General features: G+C 49.4%; 1 protein-coding gene across 5 annotated transcripts; it reads right to left on the reverse strand.

The window, feature by feature from the left end:
• Positions 1–786: 786 nt before the first annotated feature.
• LOC148054374 (uncharacterized) lies at positions 787–13531 on the reverse strand. 5 transcript variants are annotated; one of them, XM_087768802.1, is made up of 4 exons: positions 13229–13531; positions 10650–10749; positions 10026–10121; positions 787–3962 (listed from the first exon to the last, which is right to left on the reverse strand). In XM_087768802.1, the coding sequence occupies exons 1-4, from the start codon at positions 13498–13500 to the stop codon at positions 3948–3950; spliced, it is 483 nt and encodes a 160-aa protein (XP_087624928.1). In that variant the 5' UTR covers positions 13501–13531; the 3' UTR covers positions 787–3947. The 5 variants fall into 5 exon arrangements, 3 of the variants coding, with proteins under 3 accessions (XP_087624928.1, XP_087624930.1, XP_087624929.1); XR_015707236.1 differs by lacking the exon at positions 787–3962 and adding an exon at positions 11609–11667 and having other exon boundaries at positions 8866–10121; XR_015707237.1 differs by lacking the exon at positions 787–3962 and adding an exon at positions 11609–11667 and having other exon boundaries at positions 8866–10124.

Consider the following 13531-nt stretch of genomic DNA (forward strand, 5'->3'; position numbering starts at 1 on the left):
GGGTGTGTGCGCGCGCGCTTGCTTTCCAGCTGCACAAATCCAGGCGGATTCGGCTTTCCTGGGAGCCCCAAACCGTGTTGCTCTTGGATATTTTGCTCTTGGACTTGGATATTTTGACACTTTGGTATCTTAGACTTCGGTATCTACTTACAATTCTGTCTATTTAGACTTAGTTATCTGTTTACACTTCCATAGAACCTTTACTTCCATTACACAGACGACCTACTTTGGCTTACTCGGTGACACACGGTAAGCGTAGATACCTCTACCTATCCAGACTTTCTTCTGTTTTAAATTCCTTCATCTACATCATCTCTTTTTGCGTTTTAAACTCCTTTATTTCTTCACATATAGACAAGTTCTTTTTTATGTTAAACCCTATCTATCTCCATTTAGATTTTTTAATAATTTCTATAACATAGCAGGTACAGGTTTGTATTTTGAAATCCTTTTCTCTATATATAGAGAGAGAAATGAATATTATTTTTCAATATATATATATATATATATATATAAAGGCGAGAGATTTTCCTCTACTGCAATGCCTCGCACCCGTATTTCCAGTTTTTAACATTTTTAATCACACACACACACACAAGTTTTCTCTGGGGGGGAACCTCCCCGTGACACCTTCATCCCCCACTCACCTGCTCCTCTGTTTCATCATCACACCCCCCGCCCCCAGGGACGTTGGGGTGCCCCAAATGACATCATCACCCCCCAGGCCCCTCCAACACTTTTTCATCACCCCCCCCAAAAAAGGCACAAAACAAGGAAAACAGCCCCGACCGGCAGCTCGCTACTTTAATAATGCCGTTTACATATGTAGGCGCCCCCCCGAAAAGGGGAGCTCCGCCAGAGAAATAAAATGGGGGCAGCCCCCCCAAACGGTTGCAGCCCCCCCCAGCCCCTGTCCCGCAAGCCGGCGGCTGCCCCACGCCGCGGGGGGAGCCTGCCAGGGGACGGTGACGCACCTCTCGCTCAGGCTCTGCTCTGCCGTGCTCCCCCTCCGTTCCCGCGCTGGGACGGGCTCCCCAGGGGAGCGAACCTCCCCGCTCCCTCTTGGCCCGGGACTCTCCCCACCAGACAGCCCTCGCTGACGCACCCGCGGGGCACCCGCCGGAGACAGAGCCAGGAGCCTCCAGGCACGGGGCCGGCCCCTTACCCTCGGGACGCTTCACGACCGGCAGGCCAACCTGGGCCGGGGGGGACCTAGCGAGCATCACGAGACGCTTGCAACGAGACACCTGAAAAACAAAAATCCCAAGCGATATTTCCGCATGTGAAAAAAAATAGCACAGCAGCGAGTAGAGGAATTCAGTCAGAGCAAGGGAGGGGAGAGCAGTTGAGCTCAAGGAGGATTCGAGGTAAGCAGGTCAGCTCAAAACACAAGACGTCCTTTAAAAGCTAGAGCGACCTGAACGCTTCCAATCAGCATGAAGACTAACCGGTACGATTCCAAACACGTTCTGCGCGTAAAAGTACGCGCTCTTGCCGGCGTTGGAAAACGTCTCGCCCCTTCCTTACGGCACGGCTGCAGGGAGACAACCCTGCGAGGCTGCAGGACAAGGGCGTACCGCAATCAGAATCTACGCTTACAGATCCGCCGCAACAGCTACGGCCCTCGCGCTCCTGCGCATCTTGCTGGCTCGGTCGATAAAGCTGGAAGCGAAGCGTAACGCTTTCGAGGGTAAAAGGAAAACCAGAGGACAAATCGCAGCAATTCGCTTCCTACTAAAAAAGCTGTGCGTGTGCTTACAGACATCCAATAAAAATACTTCTACTGGAGAAGGGCTGGATTTTCCTTTCGCGTTAATTTAACTTGCACAGCTGTGAATCGATACCAGCAGATTATCTGTCTCCAAGATACGCAGTTATCATTTGACCAGGGGTTTTTTGCGCCTTACGTCATTAGGAGCGACATCTGGCCAGCCGCGCTGCCCGAGAGAGATGCTACTGAACTGCCAGGGAAACGCACCCTTGAAAGCCAGACAGAAAGAAAAGTACTTCAGAGCACTCCGTCAAACGAGCGGGGGGGGGGGGGGGAAACCCGTAACGTTCAGTTGCCTCTCCTGGTCAACGTTTAGAACAAATACCTAACGGCTCAAATACACCTAAGCAATTGTACGCCACAGCTAGTTGGCAGTTAAAGTTGAAACAACGCCACAGCTAGTTGGCAGTTGCAGTTGAAACAATGCAAGGCAGTTTGTATAGACAATTTTAACTTTTTTTTTTTCCTAAAGTTACATCTAGGGTAGAAAAATCAGTGAGAGAAGAGATCCCCCATACGGTTTTACTTTGCGGGCGGAATCCAATCCCCGGGGCTGCAATGCCTAAGGCTACCAGAAAGGACCGGCAGATTTGCTAACGCTTTTGGCTGCACCGAAGCACGCAGAGGAACGCGTGTTGATGACATCTCGGCTGTTGCACCTGAGAACCAGCGATGCCATCAACTTCCGGAAGACGTGCTGTGCTCGGGTCTTTGGAAGCAAACGGACTTTTCTTTCTTTTTTTTTTTTTTTTTCTTTTTTTTTTTTTAAGAGAGCGGAAAGTCTCGCTGCTGCTGACTTCTACTGCCAAGCGCATCACCTCTGAAGATCCCCACTCTGATGGGGAGTTCATAAAACACACTTTCTCTCTTTGAATGAGAAAGACTTCCATTCTGGAAAATCTCTTTCCAACTGAAGTAAGAAACCACACGCTGTAGGTTAAGGAAAAAGGACGCTGCCGAAGCAGTAACTCACCGAAACCACGTCAGGACTCGCTGTCGCTACTTACAAGGCTGGCAATGCTTCTCGGGAAAGCGACGCCGATTCCTCCTCTTTTGTCCACGTCTCTCCTTGGACCTGGATCGCTTTTAGTACGGACGCTAGTATCTCAGTAAGCTTTTCAAGTACTACTCTAAGATATTTTCAAAACTTACTGACTGAAAAAGCACACAACAGACGATCCCTCAGAAACATCTGTAACGCGACGCTTCCCGGACACGTCCGTGCTTTAAGCTACGACGGCAAGATAAGCAGGGCTCAAGAAACGCCATGCCGATGAGGCGACGCGTTCGAGACCCTCAGGAGGCTTACCGAGGGGCCCCATGATCACCAAGAGCTACGGAAACATCAAGACCCGAGAAAGCCAGGGTACGAGACACAGAAGACAGACTACGCAAAAGCAGAACGCACAGACACAGGATGGAACCGCCCTGCCCAGCCAACGTCAGCAGCGTGCTAAGAACAGTAACCCGGTCCTTTTCCCTTCCCAAAGGAGACTGCTCCTGGACAGGCCTCTCCCCGACACCAACTTTATAACCCCTCCCTGCAATTCCTATCCTTGATACCTCCTCAGCCCTCACCCCGCAACTGAGCTTTCAGAGGGCCAGGGATCTGAATCCACCCTCAAAAAAGAAAAAAAGAAAACCACCACACACCGAACTAGAACATTCCTGCACTCACTCAGTTCTTCTTCATCATCTCAAAAAAAACCAAAAAACAAAAAACAAAAAAACCCAAAACCTCCCAACCCAAAAACCCACAGCACACTAACAAACTAAAACACAGTGCTGGTATTCAGCATCGGTCTGGTTACTGCCAACCGCTTCTGCGACACCCTCCCCCTCAAAAGCACCGCACCGCTCTGCTCCCCTGCTCCACGCCTGTTCTCAAGAAAGATGCTGCGGCTGTCGCTCGGTGCGCCTAGGATGCCAGGAGACACAAAGTTCCCGTGGCGCTCGGGTGAAATAGCCAGCCCCGTGTGCCTCCCCTCTACCACCCAGCTCACCTCAACTTCTCGGCTGATTCTCAAGGCAGCCAGCACAGCTCCCACAAAACCAAACGGGAAATGATTAACCAACATGCCATTTCATACTTTACTATTAAATGACGACCCGGCTGACAACCACCTCGCCTCCTCCAGCCGCTCCTCAGCGGGAAGCGACGCCCCCTCCGAGGCTGTTAAAAGGGAGGACCCTAAGGAAAGAGAACAACTCCTTGAAAACTAAAGACAGGGAACGGGATAAAAGCAAAAAAAAAGTCAATAATGACGGGAATTAGGGCAACAAAGAGAAAAAAATGAAAACCGGGGACAGTGAACTAAAAGAGAGACGTAGGAAGACAACTGAAAAAGCAAAGGTACTAATAGAGACAAGGAAGAATTAAAAAAGGGAAACGGCAAACGGAATACAAGTAGACAGAAGCTTTTGTCGTGGTTTAACCCCAGCCAGCAGCTAAGCACCACACAGCCGCTACGGGGGAGAAAATTGGAAGGGTGGAAGTCAGAACACTCGTGGGTTAAAGGAAGAACAGTTTAACAATTGAAGGAAAAGACAACAGAATAGTAGTAATAGTACTAGTAGTAATAATAATAAACCAATAACAGTATACAAAGCAAGCGATTCACTCTACAGGTGCTCACCACTCGCCGACCGATGCCAAGCACGTCCCCGAGCAGCGATCGCTGACTCCTGGCCAACGACCCCCCGTTTCCCTACCGAGCGTGACGTCACACGGGAGGGAACAGCGCTTCGGCCGGCGCGGGTCAGCTGAGCTGGCTGTGGCGCCTCCCAGCTTCTGGCGCACCGGGCAGAGCACGGGAAGCTGAAAGGTCCTTGAGCGGTGTAAGCGCTACTTAGCGACAAACAAAACGTCAGTGCGTTACCAACACTGTTCTCATCCTCAATCCAAACCGCAGCACTGTGCCAGCTACTTGGCCCAGCCCCGTCTTCGCTTCATGGGTCCCACCTGGGCTGCCCTAGCTGGAACCCATCAGGAACTGAGGCCATCACCCCAGCCCCACAGCACATCACTGCGTCCCCTGGACCCAACCGCAGCCGCTCACCCAGAGGCCAGGGGCTGGAAACACATCTGGGGTCACAAAGGAGGCAGCAAATGTTTGTTCCTTCACGCCCATCAGAAATCCCAGCAATGAGCTGGTTACGAGGCTTGGTGCCCAAAGGCAGCGGGACAGAGGGAAAAGAGGGACGAGGAAAGCAGAAGGAAGGATGGAGGGAGGTAGAGAAGAGGGGTAGGACAGGGAGCCAGAAAACGGGATACTGGGAACAAGAGAGGGACGGGGAACCGCACAAGGGTGTTGAGAGAGAGAGAAATGGAGTGCAGCGAGGAGGAGGATGGGGAGATCCCACAGGAACAGGGAGCAACAGGGGGCAGGGGAGAGAGACAGAAGGGACCGAGCGGGACAACAGGAACAGCAGAGAGGGACAGAGAGAATAAGAGACACGCAGGCAGCGGCGGGGCGGGGCGGATAGAGGGAAGTACAAAAGGGGGAAAAAGCAAAAAGAATTAAAAAAAAGTGACAGGAAGTTGGATAGAGGCAGTCATAGAAATAGAAATTAAAAAGCAACAAACATAGGCAAGAATTAAAAATTAGAGAATGTAAGACAGAGCGAGAAATAGAAAGGGAACAGGACAGAGAGGCAGGAAATGTAAAAAATTGTTAGAGAGAGACAGATTTGAAAGGGAAAATAAAAAACAATGGAGTACAGGAAACACAGGAAAGAAAAATGGGACAGGGAACTAGATAAATGGAGACATAGAAATAAGACGTTAAAAGCAACATGGTACGTGACAGGAAAGTATTAAGAATAAGGGAAAGGGAACTAGATAAATGGAGACATAAAAAGAAAATTTTAAAAGCGACAGGGTAAGGAAAACCAGAAAAAATTAAAAACAGGGAGAGCAAACTGCGTAAAAGATGAGAGAGAGAAAAATTCAAAAAGGATGGGACAGGAAAGAATTAAAAAACAGGGATAGGGACCTTGATAAAAGTAGACCTAGAAGGAAACTTGAAAATGCCAAGAGGTACAGCACAGTCAGCAAAGAACTAAAAACAGGGACAGCAAACCAGATTACATATGGAAACAAAATTTTAAAAGCCGAGGGATAAAGAGAGGGGAAAATGAAAAAAATAGAGATGGCAATCTAAATAGAGACATACGAAGAAAAGAGATGAAGTGAAGCACAGGCTGGAGGACAGACAGGAAAGCATTAACAAATAAGCGCATTGGATGGGATAAAATTAGACATCGGAAAAATAAAAGCCACGTCTCTTAGGAAAGACAAGAAAAAACTACAAAATAAAGAAAGGGGGACAAAGAGAGAGACGCATACAAAGTAAATTTTAAAAGCAACGGGGTACGCAACAGACCGAAAACTATTAAAAAGTAAGGATAGGGAGCTTGATCAAAGTAGATGTAGAAAGAAAATTTCAAAAGCAACTGGGTAGAGGGACAAACAGAAAGAAAATTAAACACAGAGGCAGCAAACTAGATAAAAGTAGACATAGAAACAAAAATTTTAAAGCCGAGGTACTAAGACAGGAAAGAATTAAAGAAATAGCAACAGCGAACCAAACAAATGCAGAGAGACAGAAATTGTAAAAAGCGACCGCACTAAGGAAAGATGAGAAATAATTAAAAAATAATGACAGTGAACGGAATAAAGGTAGAAAATTTTTAAAGCAACAGAGTTTAGGGAAATAGAGGAAAAAATTTAAAAGTAGGGGCACTGAACTGAAACGGGGACACAGGAAGAAAATTGAAAATCAAAGGCACTAAGGAAATAATTAAAAATAAAGACATCGAAGGGAAAAATGTAGACAGGGAAAGAACGTTTTAAAAGTGATGGGTATGAGGGAAATAAAGGGAAAAATTAAAAGATAGGGACAGCGAACTAAAACAGATGCGGAAAGAAAATTTAAAAAGCAACGGCACGAATGAAAGAAAAAGAAATAATTTTTTAAACAACAGCAAAGGGAATAAAAGTGGGCATAGAAAGAACATTTAATAAGCAGAGGGGAACTAGGGGAATAAAGGGGAAAAATTGAAAAATAGGGACAGCAAACTCGGAGATGGAGAAAGAACATTGAAAAAGCGAGGGCACTAAGGACAGACAAGAAATTATGAAAAGAAAAGACAGCAAAATAAAGACTGCAAAGGGAATAAACGTAGACAATTTTAAAAGCGACAGGGATTAGGGAAATAAAGGGAAAATTATGAGATAAGGAGAGCAAACTAAAACAGAGATGTAAAAATAAAATTTTTAAAGTGATGGCACTAAGACAAGAAATTATTAAAAAAATTCAAAGGTAATAAAAGTAGGCATAGAAAGAAGATTTAATAAGCAGAGGGGAATTAGGGAAACAAAGGAAAAAATTATGAAATAGGGACAGTGAACTAAAATAAATGCAGAAAGAAACTCTAAAAAGCAAGGGCACTAACAAAAGACAAGAAATTATTAAAAGACAAGACAGCAACATAAAGACAGTGAACGAGGTAAAAGTAGAAAAATCTGAAAAGCAAGGGGGATTAGGGAAATAAAATGGAAAAATTTAAAAATAGGGACTGAACTAAAACCGAGATGTAGAAAGAAGAGAAATAATTAAAAAATAAAGGCATCAAAAGTAAGAAAAGTAAGCATAGAAAGAACATTTTAGAAGGGGGCGATAAGGGAAAAATTAAAACATAGAGACAGCAGGCTAGAACAGATTAAAATAGACCATCTAAAAAGCAAAGGAACTAAAGAAAGGCAAGAAGTAATTAAAAGAACAGCATAATAAAGACTGGGAACGGCATAAAAGAAAATTTTAAAAAGTAACAGGGATTAGAGAAATAAATGGAAAAATTAAAAACTAGTGGCAGTGAACTTAAAGAGATGGAGAAGGAAAATTTAAAAAGTGAAGGCACTATGGAAAGACAAGAAATAATTAAAACATAAATACAGGGAAATAATGACAGCTACTGGAACAAAAGGAGACAGAAAACTTTAAAAGAAACTGTGATTAAGGAAATAAGGATAACATTCAAAAATAGCATCACTGAACTAAAATGGAGGTGATGAAAGAAAATCTAAAAAGCGATAGCACTAAGGAAAGACAAGAAAGGACAATCAAAAACTAAGAGCAGCAAACGGGATAAAAGTAGAACATTTTAAAAGCCAAAGGACGGAGAAAGGAAAGAACTAAAAAATAGCAGCAGTGAACCACAATGCAGAAATAAAAAAAAAATGCACTAAGGAAATACAAGAAATCATTCAAAACTACAGATGGTGAACAGGAGAAAAGTGGGCAGAGAAAGAAAATTTGCAAAGCCGTGAGCATTAGGGAAAAGAAGGGGAGGGAACTAAAAACTAGGGACAGCAAACGAAAGGCAGAGCAAGAAAATTTAAAACGGGAGGGCCCTAAGGAAAGACAAGAAATAATTAACTAGAGCACAATAAAGACAGCAAAGGGGATAAAAGGAGACAGAAAATTTAAAAGCAATGGAGATTAAAGCCATATTGAGCAAATGAAAAAACGGCGATGGCAAACTATAAGGAAAATAAGGAAAAAATGAATCGAAACTGTGAACTAAAAGAGAGATGTAGAATTAAAAAATTGTAAAAGCAATGGCAGTAATGAAAAACAAGAAAAAATAATTAACATCTCATGACAGCAAAGGAGATAAAAGTAGAAAATTTTAAAAACCAATGATCAAGATTAAGAAAGGAAAAAAGGAAAACCCAAATATTAAGATTAAGAAAGGAAAGCACTAAAAAATAGTGACAGCTAACTACAACACAGACATAAATAGAAATTTTAAAAAGCAAAGGCACTAAGGAAAGACAAGAAATCATTAAATAATAAAGACAGTGAACAGGATAAAAGTAGGCATAGAAAGAAAACTAAAAGAAAAAGAAAACAAACTAAGAGAGAGCTGTGGAAAGAAAATTTTAAAAGGTAGGGCACTAAGGAAAGACAAAAAAATAATTAAAGATAAACACATCAAAATAAAGACAGGAAATGGTATAAAAACAGACAAACTTTTAAAAGCAATGGTGATTAAGGAAATAAGGAAAAAATTTTAAAATCCCATTGGTGAACTAAAATGGAGATGGAAAAGAAGATTTAAAAAGTGATGGCACTAAGGAAAAACAAGAAAGAATAATTAAAAATTAATGACAGCAAACAAGATGCAAGTAGAAATTTTAAAAGCCAAAGGATTAAGAGAGGAAAGCAGTACAAAGTAGCAACATTGAACTACAATGCAGACATAGACAGAAATTTTTAAAAGCGACAGTGCTAAGGAAAGACAAGAAATCATTCAAAATAAAGACAGTGAACGGAATAAAAGGAGGCATAGAAAGAAAACTTAAAAAGCAATCAGCATTAGGGACAGTGCACTAAAACAGAGATGCAGAAACAAAATTTTAAAAAGCAAGGGCACTAAGGAAAGACAAGAAATAATTGGGAAAATTAAAAAACAGGACATCAGGAAGTGATTTAAAAACCCGCATCGGTGAACTAAAACGGAGACGGAAAAAACGGAAAAAGACAGAAAATTATTTTTGAATCATTTATATAATACAGCAGATATAGGTTTGTATTTGGAAATCCTTCTTTTTATATATATATATATATATATATATGAATTCTGTATATATACATATGAATATTATTTATTTATATATATATATAAAGGCGAGAGATTTTTCTCTACTGCAATGCCTCACACCCGTATTTACAGTTTTGAACGTTTTTAATCACACACACGAATTTTCGAGGCTGATTCCTCCTCTTTTGTCCACGTCTCTCCTTGGACCTGGATCGCTTTTAGTACGGACGCTAGTATCTCAGTAAGCTTTTCAAGTACTACTCTAAGATATTTTCAAAACTTATTGACTGAAAAAGCACACAGCTTCTATGACGAAAACAAAGCCTGTTTCTTCTGAACGCCTGAACTCTTACAAACGGCGTCTTTCCTCTTTTAGGACGCAATTATTGTCCCCGATATCATTTCCTAGTAAGCGCACAGAAACAGAAGATTGCGCTTTCAGGAAGGCAAAATAAACGGAGGGAAGTCGGCTTTGCACAGGCAGAACACGCTCCAGCGCAGACCTTCTTTTCCTTTTAGGATCTGCGTTAAAATAGCTCCTAGAAAAACTACAGAAGGAAGGAGAGCTGGCGCATTCTTGACGTTAACTTGGAAGTCCATGCTACAAGCGCCTTAGGAAAAACGCGGACACGCATCGCGGACGCACCTTGTACTCGCAGACCGCTACGCAGCCTTTCCGTCCGTCTTGCGCTTTCACGGCAGAAGAAAGGGCGACCACGGTGAAACGGCGGCAGCTGACACTCTGCTGAGAGAGGAAAAAAAAACTGTAGCATAAAGCTGGGGAGGAGTCCCAAGCTGCCCGGTTTTGTGAAGTCTTGCAAAGGCTACAGCCGAGCAAAGGAAAAAATAGCCGTTTGGAACATATTGCCAAACAACATTCGGCAATAAAACTCGGAGGCGTTTGACACGCGCCCAGTTTTTGGTAACTTGCTATTTGCTTCCTGTTATCGTTGTTCTTCCTTCAGAACCTCTACTTGGAGCCAACTTCTTTGCTATCCGTTCAAGCGTTTCCCTTCCTGGTATTACTAGCACACGGGCCCAGGCAAGTCCCTGAACTGCTCTTCCGAACTTCTCCAAACGACAATTACAGCCACAAAAGAGGACTTCAAGAGAGGAAAAGGAGAGGCCGGGCAGCAAAAGAGCTCTGCAGGCTGCCACCAGTCAACATTCCACTCTTTTTTTTTTTTTTCTTTTAAATACACCCCCCCCGCCCCCAAATACAAACAAAAAAACCCCATGACCTTGTATTTTTTTTCCTTTGGGAGCTCACCCCTGTCTCAGCACAGTGTCCTCCACAGAGCAGGAAGCGCAGACGATCTGTATCCCGATCTGCACGCGACGAATCCGTGTTCAGAAGAAATAGGCCAGATCTGTAAGACCGGTGTTATTTTGGGGGTTTTAACAATCACAACGCAATTGCATCGACCGACGCGTTTGTGAGAAAACTCCTTAACTTCTAAACGTAGCACCTCCTTGGGTAAAAAAACGTGTGCGAGACTGAAAAAAAGGGATGATTCAGAGCTCCCGCTCACGATGGAGCAGTGGCGAAAGGAATGAAAGTGAAGACAAACAGCAGCAACAGGAAGTGAAATTCGGCTTTAATTCTAGGCACGTGCTTAAGAGACTCGCCAAGCCCACACCTCAATCCTAGGAGCGACTAGCCCTTTTCTGGAAGGACAAACTTTGTTACTTCAAAGTCCTAGACCGAAGGCTCCACGGAACAGAACGTGCACCGAGCCACAGGCCACCGTGCCATCAACGCTCTGATGGCAAAGAAAAACCAAGGAAAACTAAAGTTTAAAGATCGGTTTCCATCGCGTTTCATTCCTTACGTTTCCACTGGCACCTAGGTGCTCCAAAATGAACTCTACTGACCCCGCATGTTACTAACAATTTAGTTCTGCGTATCAAAACAACAGGCTATTTCCAGCTCGCCCATCAAAGTAGCACGACCGACCAGAAGAGAAACACCGGACCCTAAAGAAGGGAACAGGCAGCTCTTCATTTCTCCTAGAGGAAAGTCTGTTCTTTTGCCCGGAAGGCAAACAGCCGAAACTGCCAAGGGAGCACTGCAGGAACGCGGCGCGCTCTCTCAGCTGCAATTTGTCATCGGCTTTTCGGCACGGGCAGCGGCGTTGCCTTTCCTCTGGCTTTGATGTGGCGCCCCTGGAGCGTCCTTGACCCGGCAAGGGTTTCTCCCCGCTCCCGCAGCCCCAGACACGCGATTACCTGAGCGCCGAGCGGAATCACCCACGCGGGATTTTCTTCCCGGGACGCAGAAGGTGACGCTGGGAAAGGAGGAGGCAAAAAAGGAAGCGGTTTGTCCGGCAGCCACGGCCCTAGAAACTACACCTCCCGGCATGCCCCGGGGAACCAACGTGGCCGACCAAAAGCCCCGGATGCCAGGGGACGCAGCCCTCCGTGCTTTGGGATCCTGCGGGGACACCGTTCACCGCGCCACCGCCGCACGTGGAAGCCCCGCCGAGCCCCCAGCGCGGCTCCCCCCCGCCGCCCGGCCCCGGAGCGGAGCGGTGCGGCTCGGCGCGGGGCCCCCCCGCCCCGCACCGGCGCGGCGCCCGCCCAACTCCGGGCTCACCTCGCCACCGGCCCCGACCCGACGCGCCCCCCCTCGCCCGGCTCCGGGAAGCCCCGCCCGCCCGGCTCCCACACGGCACCGAACCCTCCCCGCTCCGTGCCTCCCGCCGGCCCGCCGCTCCCCCGCAGGCAAGGGAAAGGAGGAGGCAAAAAGGAAGCGGTTTGCCCGGCAGCCACGGCCCTAGAAACTACACCTCCCGGCATGCCCCGGGGAACCAACGTGACCGACCAAAAGCCCCGGATGCCGCGAGACGCAACCCTCCGTGCTTTGGGACCCTGCGGGGACACCGTTCCCCCCGCCGCCGCCGCACGTGGAAGCCCCGCCGAGCCCCCAGCGCGGCTCCGGGCAGCCCCCGCCAACACCTCCGGCTGCCCGCCCCCGCCCGGCGCCGACGCGGCGCGGCGCCCCCCGCCGCCCGGCCCCGGACCGGCGCGGCGCGGCTCGGCGCGGCACCCCCCGCCCCGGAGCGGCGCGGCTCGGTGCGGCGCCCCCCCCGCCGCCCGGCCCCGGAGCGGCGCGGCTCGGCGCGGCGCCCCCGCCGCCCGGCCCCGGAGCGGCGCGGCTCGGCGCGGCGCCCCCCGCCGCCCGGCCCCGGAGCGGCGCGGCTCGGCGCGGCGCCCCCCGCCGCCCGGCCCCGGAGCGGCGCGGCTCGGCGCGGCGCCCCCCGCCGCCCGGCCCCGGAGCGGCGCGGCTCGGCGCGGCGCTCCCCCGCCGCCCGGCCCCGGAGCGGCGCGGCTCGGCGCTCCCCCGCCGCCCGGCCCCGGAGCGGCGCGGCTCCCCCCCCCCGCCCGGCACCGGACCGACGCGGCTCGGCGCGGCGCCCCCCGCCGCCCGGCCCCGGAGCGGCGCGGCTCGGCGCGGCGCTCCCCCGCCGCCCGGCCCCGGCGCGGCTCGGCGCTCCCCCGCCGCCCGGCCCCGGACCGGAGCGGCTCCCCCCCCGCCCGGCCCCGGAGCGGCGCGGCTCGGCGCGGCGCTCCCCCGCCGCCCGGCCCCGGCGGGGCTCGGCGCTGCCCCGCCGCCCGGCCCGCACCGGCGCGGCGCCCGCCCAGCATCGAACCAGCGCGGCTCAGCTCGGCGCGGCGCCCCCCCGCCCCCCGGCCCCGGAGCGGCGCGGCGCCCCCCGCCGCCCGGCCCCGGGAAGCCCCACCCGCCCGGCTCCCACACGGCACCGCACCCTCCCCGCTCCGTGCCTCCCGCTGGCCCGGCCGCTCCCCCCAGGCACCGCCGCCCTTCTCGGGACTTTCCCCGCTCACCTCCTCCCTGCCTGCAGCCGCAGCCGGGCTCCCGCTGGCCCCTCCGCGGGGGGAAGCTCCACCCACGGCGCGATGCCCGCCCCCGATGCACCTCGCAGGCGCTGGCGAAGCTCCGCCCTCCCAGCGGAAAACCCCGCCCTCTGCAGCCAAGCTCTGCCCTGCACACAGCACGCATGCGCCGGTGAAGCTCCGCCCCCTCGGCAAAGCTCCACCCTCCCATGGCAAAGCTCCGCCCCCCCGCAGCAAAGCTCCGCCCCTGAGACAGCGCGCATGCGCAGACAAAGCTCCGCCCTTCACAGCAAA

The sequence above is a fragment of the Nipponia nippon genome, unplaced genomic scaffold, assembly GCF_047370975.1.
Source record: "Nipponia nippon isolate SJK-2023a ecotype South Korea unplaced genomic scaffold, ASM4737097v1 scaffold_30, whole genome shotgun sequence".
Taxonomy (NCBI): domain Eukaryota; kingdom Metazoa; phylum Chordata; class Aves; order Pelecaniformes; family Threskiornithidae; genus Nipponia; species Nipponia nippon.